We start from the raw sequence: 18510 nt of genomic DNA, 5'->3' as shown, positions 1-18510 counted from the left end.
CCTAATATGGTTTTTTTTACTTATAAGACATAGAGCAATTAAAATAGTTGTTTTTAGAACTGTTGAAAAATATTAGTTACATCGGAAACATATTTAATGCAATCAGAGAGCAACCTGAATTTTGAACTCTCATTTGGTATTCTATAAAGTGTTAGTATTTCTCAAACTAAATTACTGAAGCACTGAGCTATGCCTTCAACAAGAACTGAATATCAAATAAGAAAATCGAAATGAAAAAAAAAAAAAGCAAAGGAAAAGTACATTCGATAAAATGATTAAAGAAGAGACATGCTGTTGCCAAACTCTAAACTCACAAATCACACACATTATATAACATTTAGAAATCTAAATCTGAAGATAATAATGCTGCAGAGAGAGACACAAATTGGGCTATAGGGATTACTGACAATGCTTTTCACATTTGTTCCTTCATTTCTGCTCCCTTTGCCACCACCTGGTCCAGGACCTTTTTAATTTACATGGTGAAAAAAGTCAAATCTGGTCTCCCTAACAGGTTTTCCTGCCTCTAACCTCTTCCCCTGCTTACCTTGCATAACTTCCGCTGGATTTATATGTCTGAGATAGGCCCTTTTTTGCACTGAACTTTGTTCAAAGGCTTTTGAAAATATTCCCGCATCTTCCTCTGGCTCTTGGGATTTTCCCCTCCCCACCCATCTCCACCTGCTCTGTGCCAAGGGTTGAGCGGGAATGATTGCCTCGCTCACCTCCCCTGGCCTCTGACTTCTGAGAAGGACCAGCCAGTGGGGGGCAGGAGACCAGAGGGCAGAGCAGAGTGAGGTGAACGAATGCATCACCTCCTGCACCCGCCGCCTGCAAAGTCTTCCGGACGGCTGGCCTCCTTCAGCCTCCGCCCAGCCCCTGTCAGGCAGCCCTCTCTTCCCACAGAGCCTTCCGGGTCTCTGGTTGACATCACCACTCCATCTCCTCACCGCTCCTGGATGAAGGGAGCTTTCAGCCCCTCGCTGTTACCAGCCGTGGGTTCTGCACTCACCCTTGTGGTTGCTCTCACACTTGTCCCATGACTTAGCAAGGCCTTTATTACACTCTGAGTGAGCTATCTGTTCCCTGTTAGGACCTCCACTGAGGGAGAGACCAAATTAATTAATCAAAGCTTTCACCCCCGGACCTTTCCAGCCTTGTCTCCACAAACTGTGACCCCACCACAGTCACCATGACACTTCCCCACCGTGTCCAGCCCACACCCTGCTCATCCTGGGCTCTGACTGCGGTCTTCCTCTTTGTCTGGAGAACCTGCCTTCTCCTCTCCACACATCCAAATCCTGCTCTCCTTTCAAGCCCCCTGGAGAGTTCCACCTCTCCATGACCCTACAACAGAGGACCTCGCTGTGACTTCTGGTCTGCCGTCAGCATGAGCTACTGTTTGGATCAAACAGTCCATCATGGCTATGTTGCACAAACTCAGACACCATCCTTTGAGACCTGATAGCTTACAGTAAGAAATCATTCAGTACGCTTCAATAGATATCACTACTGCTACCCCTTTCTAAATAAAGCTTGCTAGAATGGGCCAACATTATATGCAGACAGCCCTATAACCATGACCTTGGGTTTGCCCTTGGATATCATCCACACTCACAGTCCCTGGCACTGCAAGCCTACCCACAAGTCCCCAGCAGGTCACCATGGTGGGCAATGATTATGTCCAGAATAGGGATTTAATACACCTGCATTATCCAAAAATCTATCCCTCTCTCATTATCGTAACCACAAGAGTTACTTTATCAGATAAACTTAATGACTCTCTGAGTTTGCAGGTTTGAGGGTCTGAGATTTTAGAAAAACTGTTTCAGTCATAGTTCATGTGACCAATTGTCTTTGATGTCAAGGACACAGTTGCAGCATAGTGGAACTATAAAGTTTCAAGCCCCCCAAACATTTGTCTACCATGAAAATGCTCCCCAGGACTACAAAAAGCCAAGGTGCTCAGGAAAAACCCTGGAGTCAAAAATAATTTTTTTGGAAGTTGTTTGAATTTTTCTTCAATGAAAATGTATTACAAGATTACTTTTGTGATTAAAAGAATAGGTAAACCTAGTTTTAAAGTATACTTTCTCTCTAATTTTTAGGTCTAAATACAAGAAAATGTGTTAAATGTGTTTCTTCTGTTGTCATCAAGCTCCTTTTCACCACCTGTTTTTTATTTTCTATTGTGCTAATAGAAAAGATGAAGTAGTCACAAAGGAGACCTTAGGAGAGCTTGGTCAAACCCCTGTGTCTTCAACAGGTAAGCTTGGATGTCCTCATTTCATCTGCTTCTGAACCTTAATTCACATCATCATGAAAGCCTGTTATTTGAAAAGCAATCCTTAATTGAAGTTGACACAGTTTATAATGCACTGCTTCAAAACTGACTATATTTCTAACTTTATAATTTAAACTCATAGCATGAATCTTAGAAAATATAGGAAAAAATAAATGGAAAACCAAATCACCCATTATCCTACCACTTGGAGGCAATCATTACCAATATTTTCCAACAAACAAATTCAAGATAAGATATCTTTGTGACCTTAATATAGTCACAAAAAGAAAAATTAACCAGGCCTCATTCGGCAAAAACCACTTAACTAACATGTCTAGGGAAGCACCAAGCTTGGGTCTTGAAAAGGAGTAATGAGGAATTTAAGTGGGATCAAGAGTATGAGTTATATTTTGCCCAAGAACACATATATGTGATCCTGAAAGAAAATGAGTTCTGATATCTGTAATTTCCAGAGTGACAGGAAAAGCATGTGACATCGTGACCTTGTTCTACTTTAAACTCCTCCAGTCTCAACGTTGTTCTTTTTAAAATTTCCACAGACGTTGCCAGTGTCTCACCCGGGCCCTTGCCTCTCCCTACCGATGACACACTGCTCAACGAAATCCTCAACTACACCCTCCCGGACACCAGAGTGCCTACAAGAGTAAGACGTTCTCAGACTCAATCTAGCTCTTCACATGTCTGTTTGGTTTTATTAGTAAAACAGGGATGGGCTGGCCATTCGCTGTCATTAGTGCTACCTCTTTCTAATTATTAAAGCTTACTAGAATGGGCCAACATTATATGCAGACAGCCCTTTAAACATGACCTTGACTAACAGGACTTTCACTTAGCGTTAGAGTGAATAAATGATGGATGAATGAATGAATGCGTCTCTCAACTCATCAACAAAGTCCTTTCCCCACCAAAGTGTGATCCCACCCTGACAGCAAGGACAGAGGCTTTTTTCTCAGTCATGTAAATAGTCCAGAAAAATATCCAAATGACTGAAATCCTGCATGTCAAGATGGGGAAAAATTAAAACAGTGTTTTCTGGCAAAAAGCAACTCTGGCCACCACCCTGTTTGAGTGAAAAGGCATTCAGGATGAGAGGATTGTTAGGGAATTGAATGTTGGTTGTCACTAAAGGGGGACTTTTTAATTGACTACCTGATTTGGGCTTCTCAAGTGGCTCCGTGGTTAAAGAATTCACCTGCAATGCAGGAGATGCAGGAGACACAGGTTCAACCCCTGGGTCAAGAAGATCCCCTGGAGGAGAGCATGGCAACCCACTCCAGTATTCTTGCCTGGAGAGTCCCACGGACAGAGGAGCCTGGCAGGCTATGGTCCATGGGGTTGCAAAGTGTCAGACACGACAGAGGTGACTGAGCACGCATGCACAGTCGATTTGCATTGTTGTGTTAGTTTCAGGTTTACAATATAGTGGTTCAATATTTTTATACACTCCATTTAAAGGTACTACAAAATAATGGCTATATTCCCTGTGCTGTATGATAAATCCTTGTTACTTATTTATTTGATACATAGCAGTTTGCATCTCCTAATCCAAAGGAGGAGGAGGGCATGGCAACCCACTCTAGTATTCTTGCCTGGAGAATCCCCTGGACAGAGAAGCCTGGTGGACTACAGTCCATGGGGTCACAATGAGTTAGATGTGACTGAGCAACTAAACAACAACAATCAAAGGAGGATATTTTCAACCCCTCCAAAAGGCTTTGGGCCCAGACAGTGCAGAAGCAGGCAAATCTCGCTCCCTTTGTTCCAGTGGTGGAGTTGTGGAAGCGCCAGGCAGGCAGCAGACCCAGAAGAAGGCAGTAATATAAGGCTCTTGTGCCCTTTGTCCAAATCAGCCGAGTCCAACTCCTGGTGACCCCATGGACTGTAGCCCACCAGGCTCTTCTGTACATGGAATTTTCCAGACAAGAATACTGGAGTGGGTCACCATTTCCTACTCTGGGGGGATCTTCCCAACCCAAGGAGCAAACATGCATCTCTGGAGTCTCCAGCATTTTCAGGCAGATTCTTTACCCCTGGGCTGTCTGGGAAGCCTCAGTAATGTAAGGTGATTGTTGTTCTGTCACTCACTTGTGTCCAACCCTTCATGGTCCTCAGGCTTCTCTGTCCCTCACTATCTCCTACAGTTTGCTCAAACTCATGTCCATTGAGTCAGTGATGCCAACCAACCATCTCACCATCTGCCACCTCCTTCTCCTCCTGTCTTCAATCTTTCCCAGGATCACGGTCTTTTCCAATGAGTCAGTTCTTCACATCAGGTGGCCAAAATATTGGAGCTTCAGCATCAGTCCTTCCAATGAATATTCAGGACTGATTTCCTTTAGGATTGACCAGTTGGATCTCCCTGCAGTCCAAGGGACTCTCAAGAGGTTTCTCCAACACCACAGTTTAAAAGCATCAATTCTTCAGCAATCAGCCTTCTTTATGGTCCAACTCTCACATCCATACATGACTACTGGAAAAACCATAGCTTTGACTATATGGAATTTTGTTGGAAAAGTGATGTCTCTACTTTTTAATACGCTCTCTAGGTTGGTCATAGCTTTCCTCCAAGGAGGAAGTGTCTTTTAATTTCATGGCTGCAGTCACCATCTACAGTGATTTTGAAGTGAAGTGAAGTGAAATCACTTAGTCATGTCCAACTCTTTCCAACCCCATGGACTGTAGCCTATCAGGCTCCTCCATCCATGAGATTTTTCAGGCAAGAGTGCTGGCGTGGATTGCCCTTTCCTTCTCCAGGGGATCTTCCCAACCCAGGAATCGAACCCAGGTCTCTCGGATTCCAGGCAGACGCTTTACCGTCTGAGCCACCAGGGAAGCTGTAGTGATTCTGGAGCCCAAGAAAATAAAGTCTCTCAGCGTTTCCATTTTCTTCTCCATCTGTTTGCCATGAAGTGATGGGACTGGATGCTATGATCTTTAGTTTTTGAAAGTTAAGTTTTAAGCCAACTTTTTCACTCTCCTCTTTCACCTTCATCAAGAGGTTCTTTAGTTTCTCTTCACTTTCTGCCATTAGAGTGGTATTATCTGCATATCTAAGGTTATTGATATTTCTCCCAGCAATCTTGATTCCTTCTTGAGCTTCATCCAGCCTGGCATTTTGCATGATGTACTCTGCATATGGGCTTTCCCAATAGCTCAGCTGGTAAAGAATCTGCCTGCAATGCAGGAAACCCCGGTTCGATCCCTGGGTTGGGACAGTCCCCTGGAAAAGGGAAAGGCTACCCACCCCAGTATAGTTCATGGGGTCACAAAGAGTCGGACATGACTGAGCAACTTTCACTTTCACTCTGCATATAAGTTAAATAAGCAGGATGACGTAAGTAATGTAAGGAAAGGGCCCCAAATCAGAACCTGGATTTTATCCTTATGCTGCCACTGTGATAGGTCTACCATTCTCTGCAGTCTGTGAGGCTTCTCGGGCCCTTTCCTTTTCCTCTGACCCTCCCTCCAAAGCACAGGTCAAAGTCAGGAGGTAAGGACAGGAAGTTCAGTCTCATCAGTTCCACATGGAAACAGAGATAAGAACCCTGCAGACCATTCTTTCTGGGTTTTAGGCTGGACGACTGTAGACCTGATGGAACTATTGCCATGAACAACAAATTTCAATGCTTTGTTTTTCTCAGAAATACTGGTTTACCAACAGTGAAATCTGCCATTGGAAAAAATTAATGAGATTAAGCATATTCACTACAAAATTTCTGAAAACTCCAGTTTGCCTTCTCTTTTCTCATATTAACAGTGTTTCATCTCCTTCAGAGTCTGATATAGGTCCCTCCTTCTGCAGTAAATATGCTCCGAAGGTTTTATTTCACATTCATCACATCCTCCTCTTAACATCCTTTTTCCCACCTACATCTAATTCTTTCATTCAGCAAACATTGGGCTGTACATAAAGATACTAAGATGAGCAAGACTTAGTCCCTGCCTTCAAGGAATTTATAGTGCTCATAAGGACAAAAAATAAGTACTGTGACTGAAGATGAAATCAATAAGCCAAGACAGGTTACTGAGGATGTGACCTGCCCTGTCATATATATTTCCCAAGAGTTTATACAGAAATGGTCTCACGTTTTTTGCTGTGGGGGACTCAGTGAAGTGTGAGAATCACACTGGATTCAAGGGGATTATTTGTGGGATGACAAGATTACCATTAAACAAAACCTCTATATAAGTATATCAAAGGTACCAATGAGCGATTCAGATGTTATTCACCAGTACAAAGGTTCAGAGAAGGCGAAGATTTCCACCCTAGATGATAGAGGAGATATTATTTTAAATGAACCAAAGGATATAAAAAGTAAAAAGTAAACAAGTGTGTGTGTGTATGTTTGTAAATGCTTCCACAAGAGCATACAGTCATAAAATGACAATGTTCTTGAAGACTCTACGTAATTAACTCATTACAGCTCTGATACTTTGTCTCTCAGTGAAATTCAGAGGCCAATTCTAGTTAATAGGACTTACTCTAAAAGCACTTAATGCTTCATAACCCTCTTCTTGAGACAATAGCAATGCATACATATTATATGATGTAACCATTTGCTTATGCTTTACAGTAATAGAATCACTTCTCTTTTTTCTAACTCTAACACAGGAAAGAAAAATAGAATTCACGGATGCTGCTGAGGATGCACTGGAGCAGAAAGTAGAGCTAAGTATCTCTCTGGCAAACCAGAAGTTCAAGTCAGAGCTGGATAACTCCCAGTCCCCGTATTACCAGGAGGTCGCAGCCAAGTCTCAGCTTCAGGTGAGCAAACCCACCCCACACAACCAGAGCCCAAGGTGTGACTTAGATCTGGGAGCCCATAAATCCCTTCTACTCTTCTTCTGGCGATCAAGCATTCTTTTTACTCTTATTTATTTATTTTACTTTTTGACCGCTTTCACCCATTTCTGCTCCCCTCCACCCAGCTCTGCCTCTGACAGTCACCAGTCTGTTTTTTGTATCTATGAGCCTGGTTTGGGTTTTTGTTTAGGTTCCACATATGCGTGGGTTCACTCAGTATTTGTCTTTCTCTAATTTATCTCACTTAGCATAATGCCTTCAAGATCCGTCCATGTTGTTGGAAATAGCAAGATTTCATTCTTTTCATAGCTGAATAATATTCCATTGTGTGTGATATATTCCATGTTCTTTATTCATTCATACATTGGTGGCACTCAGGTTATCTCCATATCTTGGTTATCGTAAATAATACTACAGTGAATATGAAGGTGCATATATCTTTTCAAATTAGTGTCTTAATTTTCTTCAGATAAACTCCAGAACTGGAATGAAGTGGAATTGCTAGATCATATGGTAGTTCAATTTTTTAATTTTTTGATGAATCTCCATACTGCTTCCATAGTGGCTGCACCATTTACACTCCCACCAACAGGGCACAAAGGTTCCCTTTTCTCGACATCCTCTCCAACACTTGTTATTTTTAAAAGGCATTTTCCAGGGTGATAAGTGGAAGAAGTGATACGGTCCCCATCAAGATGCTCTCCCAAGATGTCTCTTCTATCTCTGACCATCATCATAGCTGCCTGTTTCTGATTAAATTAAAAGCTCTTCAAACGTCAGTGCTAAACTTGGCATCTATGTGCTATGATAAGCCTCCTGCCTTCCTTTCCAGCCTCCTCTTAACACCAGTTCCTCACATCCCCCTTTAGACTCCACAGAAATGAAACTGCTTGCAATCTTTTATCACCATTAGTCTTTACACGCACTGCATCCTCTCTCTAGAATGCCCTTCCCTGAGTCGCATTGTACAGACTTCATCATGAAGTGTTCTCCTTACCCATCCCGGGCTCAATGCCTCTTCTCTGGGCTAACACCCAGGGCTCCCTGTCGTCACAGCACTGATCACCCTGTCTTGAGATTGTCTGCTTACACATCTGTGGCTTTCGTGGTCTCCACTCCTCTCTGCTTCTCAGACGCCCTCACCAGCACCAGAGCATAAGCTTCCCCTTGAGGTCAGGAACTGCTTCTTTCATCTCTGCCACTTACCTCCAAATACAGAGCTTTGCAGGCAGTTAACTACTCAGTAATTGTCTGCAGAAATGCAACTGAAAATAGAAGCACCTGTGAGATTAGGTAACCATGAATTACATGTCTGAACCACCTGGATGTACAAGCATCTTACTCAACATAGTCAGGGAACCACCAGTACCCACTTCTCGTACTTGGAGAATTCAATGCTCCCCTCCTCTCAGCTGGTGAGGAGATAAATAACGAAATACATTCTTAGCCTCCAATCTCTTCCTGCATCAGCATTCAGTCAACAAAATGGTAAAGAATCCTTTCTACAGACTTCAAAGAGAAAGCATCAGTGTATTTATGGACCAGAGAAGTACTGAGGCATGGATTAGTAGATAGCATGAATTAAAGAATAGTCTGTGAACTTTTCCATTTGCTCTTTGAAATATTCTTTTCAGCAAATCCTCAGGAGAGTCAGAATATTTTAAAATTGGATAATTGGCCATAGACTGTCTTCATCGACCTGTTGTTAATTCTCTAAGCACCTAAAACCACCTGATGTAGAATACTGCAGATAAATTATAGTTTTTTCAAATCTTAGTTTTAATCTTTGTTTCTGCCCACAAGGTAGTCATGAGAATTTGGGGATCACTTCCCTGACCTTGGATCCCTCATTTAGAAACTAAAGATGACCTTGAAGTCCCTTTCCAAGTCTAAAATGCTCTGTATCAAAATAGTAGCACTGTTCTTAGTGTTTTATATATATATATAAATGCATTTCATTTCTCACATGATTCTATACTTAAAGTAAAATCATTTCTCTTTTTGACAAGTGAAGATACTGAGGTGCAGGAGGATTAATTAATTCACCCAACTGACAGAGTCAAGTTTCAGACCCAGACAGCTTGACTCCAGAACTCCTGCTCTTAACCACTATGCTATACTCTCTATTTTTCCCAAATAACTAAGTGTGGGAAAGGATTTTGCATCATCAGCAAATGCACATGCCTCTTCTAGCCTCTGAAAAATTTGTCCGCCAAAGAAGAGTATGTATTGCTGAGTCTTGTCCCAAAGACCATCGCACCAGTCCTCTGGTTCCACTTCCACGGTCAGGGGACTGCTTCTGCTCAGCCTTCTGTTCCCCTTCCAGGCACCCCAGCAGTTTGACCTCCCAGCAGCTACCCTGAGAGAACCAGCCAGCCTCACCACAGCCCAGCACTCACATTAGCGCAGCCATCCAGGCCTAATCAGGAATTAATGGCCAGTCCTCTGCAGTAATTTAATTTCCACAATAAACTTAATGACCAGTTTAATACAAAAGTCAGAAGGATTGCTTAGTTGTTGTCTGCATGCTTTCTCTCGTGCAAACATTCGGGAGAACTCCACACAGCTGCCTTTTTACAGCCCCGTTAACATACATCCCAGTAGAATCAGGAAGGCCCCTGTGCATTTCATATTATTAATAAGGTTAACTGGGCACTTAATTAGCAATTTAGTGGTTAGCGCTCCATGATCAGAAGGTCCCCAGAAGATAATTTAGCAGAATTAACTGAAGGCCTTTGTCATCGCCTCCCTGGATGCCTTCTGCACCCTCCTAAGCAACGTTGATTCTTAATCCATTACGGGCAGGTTCACAAAGAGGACAGGGACACGAGCAATCAATCCAGTCCCCCAGAGCCAGGGCTGCAGGGCTGCTCTCCCCACAAGGCTCACTGCTGCCCACGTTGCAGCCAGGGCTTCTCCAGAAATGATTCTGTGTGTGATACATTGTTTTCAGATGCGTAACAGCGTCCCTGGTATCCCGAACCAGAAAGAAGGATGAGTCAGGGTCCGAGTCTTTAGCTACAGATTCTGTAGCTCACACTTGAACCTTCCCTGGACTGTAACCCACCAGGCTCCTCTGTCCATGGGACTTCCCAGGCAAGCATACTGGAGTGGGTTGCCATTCCCTTCTCCAGGGGATCTTCCTAACCCAGGGATCGAACCCGAGTCTCCTGAGTTGCAGCCAGATTCTTTACCATCTGAGCCACCAGGCTGTCACTGGACTGGCATGACAATTGCTTTGTGGCCCCAAAGCCATTTGTTGTAGGGCTTTTGTCACTGAGCTTTCCCACCTGCCCCCAAATAAAGACGGGCCCTTCAAAACCTTGCCTCCTTGCTCACCTCTATCAAGCATGGTGAGGCACATGAGTGGAGGCATGGAAACTTATTCCCCAGGCCTCCTGCCCTCGGCTCTATGGGGACTGTCATCCTGTCCTTCCTCCCCCCCACGGTGGTGGTTTAGTCACCAAGTCGTGTCCGACTCTTGCGACCCCATGGACTGTAGTCTGCCAGGCTCCTCTGTCCAGGGGATTCTCCAGGCAAGAATACTGGAGTGAGTTGCCATTTCCTGCTCCATCCTCCCCCCATCAGTTCAGTTCAGTTCAGTCGCTCAGTCCTGTCCGACTCTTTGCAACCCCATGAATCGCAGCACGCCAGGCCTCCCTGTCCATCACCAACTCCCGGAGTTCACTTAAACTCATGTCCATCAAGTCAGTGATGCCATCCAGCCGTCTCATCCTCTGCCATCCCCTTCTCCTCCTGCCCCCAATCCCTCCCAGCATCAGTCTTTTCCAATGAGTCAACTCTTCGCATGAGGTGGCCAAAGTACTGGAGTTTCAGCTTTAGCATCATTCCTTCCAAAGACATCCCAGGGCTGATCTCCTTCAGAATGGACTGGTTGGATCTCCTTGCATAAGTCTGTCTAAAACAACTGACTGAAGGCTTGCCCTGCCCTCCCCAGACTCTGTGCTATGTGGACACTGAAGAAATAACAGGAAATTGGGCTTTTAAGGTGCTAGGAATCCAGTAGGAGAGGCAGAGATTAAGTAAATAAATAATATAGCATCACCAACTCTCTTCCCAGGTGGCGCTAGTAGTAAAGAAGCCGCCTGCCAAAGCAGGTAGATGAATGAGACTCAGGCTTGATCCCTGGGGTCGGAAGATCCCCTGGAGGAGGGCATGGCAACCCACTCCAGCATTCTTGGCTGGAGAATCCCATGGAGAGAGGAGCCTGGAGGGCTAAGGTCCATGGAGTTGCAAAGAGTTGGACACAACTGAAGTGATTTAGCACACACACACAGCAACCTTACACTGTATGTATTGTTATCTTATGCCGGCTAAGAAGACAGAGGTCCAGAGAGATTAAGCAATAAACTCAAGGGCTTGCAGCTAGAAAGTAGCAGAACCAAGGTTTAAACTCAGGTGTACACAGCTATCTCCTCCTCACCCAAAAGCTGAGCTACCTTCATCACTGCAGTTGTCACACACTCGGGGTGGGGGGTGGGGAGGGACTATTTATAACACTGGTACAATAAAATATAATTTAGATGGTAAATCAGTCTGCTGGAAAAAAGAAAATCCATGATGCACTCCAAAGCCCAGTGTAAGTGACTTGGGGTTATCTGTGCATGACTGCTCTAGTCCTTGGTGTAGATCGCATAGCATCAGCAGTAATTTTAGATACCGTGACAAGGCAGGCATGAGGATGAATTTAGAGAATGAAAAGATGCACTCAACTCGATTAAGCAAAATTTGCTGAGTCCCTACTATAAGTCCCTACTATAAGACTGGGAGGGAGGGAGAGAGATAAAGTAGAATAAATTTGACCTAAGCCCGAAGTCCAAGAAGCACAGTTTCAGTGAGGGAGGCAGCATTCCCCTCATGGACTATCTTGTGGGATATATGGCAATAAGTTCTAGAACAGTAGAAAGAAGATATAATGGAGCCTGACTTTGGGGAGTTACAAATGCTTTTCAATAGAGAAGATGTTTGAGCTGCCTTTGAATGATGGGGGATGGGAAAGACAGTCAATGAACAGAAGGTAGAAGTTGCCTCTTAGGCCAAAGGGAAGAACAGTCACAGAAGTCGGGAAAAAGGACAAGTTGTATTTAGGGAGACACAGGGGTTAGTTTAGTGTGACTTGAGGACAGGATATTTGCCAAGGGAATAAGGATGGCAGGAAGAGCAATGGAAAGATACTGGGGGGTGGACAGGGTAAATAAATTGTGGAGGGTCTTAAATGCCATTCTAAAGAATTGGACTCTTTTTTCTCTTTTTCCTTTCTCTTTTTTTTTTCCTTTTTCCTTTTTTCTTTCAACCTCAGCCAGGATGATTTTATTTTTTCTTGGAGTATAGCTCTTTTACAATGTTGTGTTAGTTTCTACTGTACAGCAAAGTGACTCAGCTATCCATATGCATATACCCCCTCTTTTTTTGGCTTTTTTTTCCCATTTAGGTCACCACAGAGCACCACACTGAGTTCCCTGCGCTATACAGTGGGTTCTCCTCAGTTATCTATTTATACAGTATCGACAGGATTTTTATCGAAGAGCCACAGATATGAAACAATAAGCTTGGTTAAAAAAAAAGAAGAAGTGTAGTTAAGGAGATGTCTTCCTTCTCCCCACCCCAACACACCCCCAAAACCCTTCCTTTCCCCTACACATCATCCAGAAAAGCCATTTCAGCAGACAGGCAGGGTGTGCCTGCCATGGGAATAAGGAAAACTTGGTGGCACCGAAAGGCATGGGGGATTTGGATGAGCATGTGTTGGTGACTGGACGGGAGGAATGCAGAGGGAAGGTGTGCAGGAACTGCTGGGCCCTCTGGATGGAAGCTGATGAGTATCCGTAACCCTGACTGATACAGGGCGCCTGGGGGAGGCAGGCAGATGGGGAAGGATGAGACTGACTCTGGTTCGGACATATTTAGTTAGTGGCAAAGTTGGGATCTTCAGGTGAAGGACTCGAAGATGTTTCTTAGGTGATCATAGAAGCCGTGGGAGCAAACCAGATCCCCCATGAGAGGTAGAGGGGAGTGGGCACGGAGGATGGCAGACAGGGCAGGTCCCACTCACCTCTCCAGCCCTCCTTTGGCCCTCCTCTCCCTCCCATGCCTTGCTACAAACTGTTATCACTTCCTTGTGGTCTCTGTTGCCTCCCTGCTTTCCCACTAGTGAGCTGCCCAGGGCAGCTCCATGGTGATGCGTCCCAGGAGCCTAGCACAGAGCCCAGGGCGAACTTTCTGCCTAAATGGGAACATGAGTGCAACACGAGGCTGAGGATGCGGACCTGCAGAACACTAGCAGTTAAAGGAGCGGGTGAAGCCAGAAATATTAATAGGATGGAGCAAAGGCGACTGAGAAAGTGGCCAGAGGAGTGGAAAAAGAACCCAAGAAAAGCAGGGACTCAGTGGAGAAGGGATGGAGAATGCTGCTGAGTTTGGCGAGGACCATCTCATGGCAACCCACTCCAGTACTCTTGCCTGGAAAATCGCAGGGACGGAGAAGCCTTGTAGGCTGCAGTGCATAGGGTCACTAAGAGTCAGACATGACTGATCGACTTCACTTTCACTTTTCACTTTCATGCATTGGAGAAGGAAATGGCAGCCCACTCCCGTGTTCTTGCCTGGAGAATCCCAGGGACGGGGGAGCCTGATAGACTGCCATCTATGGGGTCGCACAGGGTCAGACACGACTGAAGCCACTTAGCAGCAGCAGCATCCCTCCTGGGAGAACCCAGAGACAGAAGGCTGCCGTGGGTCAGGGAGTCACTGAGTACTGCAATTGTAAAACATTCTGATCATATGCCTCATTAACAAGGTCAAATGAAGAAAATGTAAAGTCCGTGTAAATCTAAGAGCGAATCTAATAAGATTAGAAGCTGCTGTTACCATTTTTCTACTCATTCTTTTTTATTCTTTCAATTGAAGTATAGTTGCTATACACTATTATTTGTTACAGGTGGACAGTATAGTGATCCACAGTTTTTAAAGGTGCCATTCCATTTATCATTATTATAAAACATTGGCTATATTCCCTGCATTGTACAGTGTATCCTTGTAACTTATGTTATAGACAATATTTTATACTTAACCCCATCCTGCTATCTTGCCCCTCCTCCTTTCTTCTCCCCACTGGTAATCTCTAGTTTCCTGTCTCTAGCCATCTGTGTCTTTTTTGTTATATTCACTAATCTACTATATGCTTCTACTATTTTATTTAGGTACAGCAGCCAGTCTGACTTTAACAATCCTTTAAGCATCACAGAATCTTCCAAATCATATGATACAACAGAATTGAGTTGGGGCAAACCCTGGGAGATGGTGACAGACAGGGAGGCCTGGCCTGATGCAGTTCATGGGGTCACAGGGGGTCAGACATAACTTGGCGACTGAACAACACCAACAATAATGTGCGCGTTAGTTGCTCAGTCGTGTCTGACTCTTTGCAACCGCATGGACTGTAGCCTACCAGGCTCCTCTGTCCATGGAACTCTCCAGGCAAGAATATTGGAGTGGGTTGCCATTTCCTTCTCCCATGTTGCAGGTAGATTCTTTACCATTTGAGCCGCCAGAGAAGACCAAGTGAAAGTGAAAGTAATTCAGTCATCCCAACTCTTTTGCGACCCATGGACTATACAGTCCATGGAGTTCTCCAGGCCAGAATACTGGAGTGGCTAGCCATTCCCTTCTCCAGGGGATTTTCCCAACCCAGAGATCAAACCCAGGTCTCCTGCATTGCAGGCAGGTTCTTTACCAGCTGAGGGAAGCTGCTCAGAAAACATGATCATTACTCAGTGTGTGGGATTCCCTCATAACTCAGTCAGTAACGAGTCTGCATGCAATGCAGGAGACCTGGGTTCGATTTCTGGATGGGAAAAATCCCCTGGAGGAGGAAATAGCAACCCACTCCAATATTCTCACCTGGAGAATCTTATGGACAGAGAAGCCTGGCGGGCTATGGGGTTGGAAGAGTTGAACACGACTTAGAGACTAAACCACCACCCAGTGCGTATAACTAAAAGTACTGTAGCCTTCTTCCATATAATACTACCTTAAATTATTTCATATTTTATATAAGGTAACCAGTAAAGCAGCTCAGAACTACCCCCCAATTATTAGCTTTTCAATGAATAGCAAAGCACTTTCCTCTGGGTTTCAGAAATAACTGAGAACAAAGAGTTTGGCCTCAATCGTTCGTTCAATTTTCATTTTTTTTCCGTTAATTCATCAAAAGTGTTTAGGCTTTTTCAGTTAGGTAAGATCTGACCCAGTAGAACCAAAGAGGGTTTCATAACTGTTCTTCTCTCTGCAGATGCAAAAGATATTTAAGAAACTTCCAGGATTCAAAGAGATCCATGTGTCAGGATTTAGGTAAGAAAATTGGACTCTTCGCAATTTTTAAATTTACTATCTCTTTATCCTCTTTTAAAAGCGATGTCATGAGGATTTTAAGGTCCCTTATGCCCCAGTTGTTTAACTCTACCAAATCCTGAAATCTAAATACATTTCAGATAAAGGACTTGTCTAATTAGAACATGACTCTAGGTGATTTTTAAGGCATAACAGAGGAGCTGCTCCTTCCTCCCTCTGGAGTCAGAAACATGGCTTCCTGCAAAGAGCTTGTCCTCTGTCCTTGGCAATGTCACTACAGAACCTTTTAGGAAAATCCCTCAGCAAAGACAGACCCAAAAAAATAGCAGTTAGTTACCTTGTTCTCTGATTGACTGTTCTCCTATCCAGTGCTAAATACCATCATTGTTTAAGCAAATCAGTTTGACCCTGGGGAGACCGGGGAAACTAATAGAGTGGTACCCAAGGGGTAAGAGAATTGGGTGGACAGGGGTGGGGAGGCAAGTACCTTTTTATCATTCTGATGTCTGACCGTACTTTTACATCTTTCAGATGTCTGAACCATAGTAATGTATTACCATGCAAAATTTTAAAAATTGAAATTTTAAATAGAAGACATGAAATAAAATAGTGCCACACTGAAGCAGAATTCCATCATGTTCATAGGGTTTGCTGTCAAGCAGGCATCTCAACAGTCTGATGTGGGTTCAGGATTTGGGGCAAGAATTTTTTTGCATCTTTAAGTTCTCGTCATTCAAAACATTTACAAGTGGGATCATAATATGGTTTTTTTTTTTTAAACTGTGCCACAGGGCATACAGCAGCCCTGGTGTGAGCAGAATGAGATCCCTTGCATGGAGGGGGATGTATAAAATGGGAAGACAGACCTCACTCAAAGTCCTTCCCAGCCCATCATCATCTGATGTCTTAAAGCAAGAAGGTCCGTAGGGCGGGTCCCACACTCACAGAGAAGAGCTTCAGTGGGGGGTGAGGTGTGGGGCTGTCCATCCATTTATTTCTCGAGAGCTATCAGGCACCTCTGGTTTGTGTAATTCCAAAGGAAGGAACTGTTGATGTGAACCAACATTTACCAAAGCAAACTGGTTTTTCTCCCTTAATTTTAAGATGCTGCTCCACAGTACTCCATGTGAAATCAGATGGATTGGAGGGGAATAAAAGGTGATAGGAGGATACTAGTGTAGACGCAAGGTCTTCTGGATAGATCACTGCAGTGAAAGGACAAATTTTTAATTTAAACCTGACGGAAATGATAGGAATTCTCTTGGTGAATGCTCACATACTCATTATCCCTACCCTTCAAATAAATTGAAAAACTAATAATAAAAAAAAAAAAAAAAACTGTTTACAAAGAAGACCAAAATGTCAGGCGATGAAATTTTGCATGGTAAAAATTGTAAAGACATATCCCTTGAAAATGCATCTTTCCCATGTGTTTTTCTCTGTAAGAATTTATTCTTATTTCTGTCGAGGATGCTTATAATGTAAATTTGATCACATTTTGTCAATGATTTCCATTATGTTGCATAGAATTAGGCTCCCAGAAAATATTTTGACCTCTGAATACAATAAATAATATGCTTATGAGTGTGGCAAACTTTTAACCATGAAAACAATGCTCAGAATATTGTAAAGCAAACTTATTAGGAAGGAAATTGCTTTCCATGGAGCCAGATCCTCCTACAGAAGACCTAAAACTGCAGGAGCCTCAAAGTACCCTCTTTTTGTGAGCTCAATTTGTAGAAAACCTGATCTACAATTGAACAAGTACGTTTAGATCAGTGACCTCATTTGATTCTTTCAACACAACTGGAAAGTAATTAGAACACCTATTATTACCATAATTATAAAGAGGAGCAGTAAAAGTTCCACTTTAAATATTGCTGTAACAATCATTCAGTCTAGTTAGAAAATGCTGTACCTAGTCGCTCGGTCGTGTCCAACTCTTTGCGACCCCATGGACTGCAGCCCACTAGGCTCCTCTTTCCATGGGGATCCTCCAGGCAAGAACACTGGAGCGGGCTGCCATGCCCCTCTCCAGGGGATCTTCCCAACACAGAGATCAAACCCAGGTCTACACGCATTGCAGGCAGATTCTTTACTGTCTGAGCCACTAGGGAAGCCCAAGATCACTCTGAGTGGGTAGCCTACCCCTTCTCCAGGGGATCTTCCCAACCCAGGAATCGAACCAGCGTCTCCTGCATTATAAGTGGATCCTTTACCAGCTGAGCTACCAGGGAAGCCCAGTTAGAGGGTATACTCCTTCAAAAACTTACACACAAATACCCACAGCAGCTTAATTGTATTAGCCAAGAACTGGAAACAACCCCAATGTCCTTCAACAGAACTGTAGATAAACAAACTGTGGTATATTCTTATCACAGACTTCTACTTAGCAAAGGAACAAACTATTGGAATGCACAACAACATGGATTTATTTCAAAATAATTATGTTGAGTGAAAGATGCCAGGAAAAAAAAAAAAAAGAAGTATGGTATACTTCCATTTGCATTTAACTCTAGATAATGAAAAGCAGGGCTTCCCAGGTGGCACTAGTGGTAAAGAACTTGCCTGCCAGTGCAGGAGACGGAAAAGACTCGGATTCCATCCCTGAGTTGAGGAGAGCCCCTGAAGGAGGGCCTGGCAACCCACTCCAGTATTCTTGCCTGGAGAATCCCACAGAGAGAGGAGCCTGGCCGGCTACAGTCCATTGGGTCGCACAGAGTTGGACGTGACGGGATCGACTTAGCATGCAAGCACACACAATGCAAACTGGTCTACAGTGAGAGAAAGCAGCTCAGTTGTTCCTTAAGGAGGGGGAGACAGAGAGGGATTATAAACAGGGGAAGAAGGGGAAGATTATAAACAGCCATCAGTAAACTTTTGGGGGTATGAATTTGATTGTAGTGATGGTTTCACGGGTGTATATATGAAATTTATCAGACTGTACATGTGCAACATGTGTAGTTTGTTTTATGACAATTGCGTCTCAACAAAACAATTCTGTGAAGTTAATAGGATTAGGGTCTTGGCC

At 43.8% G+C, this 18510-nt stretch overlaps 1 protein-coding gene across 1 annotated transcript in view; it reads left to right on the top strand.

Annotated features, from left to right (window-relative positions):
• Window positions 1–18510, top strand: part of IMPG1 (interphotoreceptor matrix proteoglycan 1) — a 169427-nt gene that overhangs the window by 41511 nt on the left and 109406 nt on the right. The window contains exons 5-8 of the mRNA XM_027550977.1: window positions 2202–2266; window positions 2845–2948; window positions 6918–7070; window positions 15421–15479. Of these exons, the coding sequence (XP_027406778.1) occupies window positions 2202–2266; window positions 2845–2948; window positions 6918–7070; window positions 15421–15479 (381 nt within the window). The remainder of the gene's footprint in view (window positions 1–2201; window positions 2267–2844; window positions 2949–6917; window positions 7071–15420; window positions 15480–18510) is intronic.

This window comes from Bos indicus x Bos taurus, chromosome 9 (genome assembly GCF_003369695.1).
Source record: "Bos indicus x Bos taurus breed Angus x Brahman F1 hybrid chromosome 9, Bos_hybrid_MaternalHap_v2.0, whole genome shotgun sequence".
In the NCBI taxonomy this organism is placed as follows: Eukaryota; Metazoa; Chordata; class Mammalia; order Artiodactyla; family Bovidae; genus Bos; species Bos indicus x Bos taurus.
This window is presented reverse-complemented; position numbering and strand designations above follow the sequence as displayed.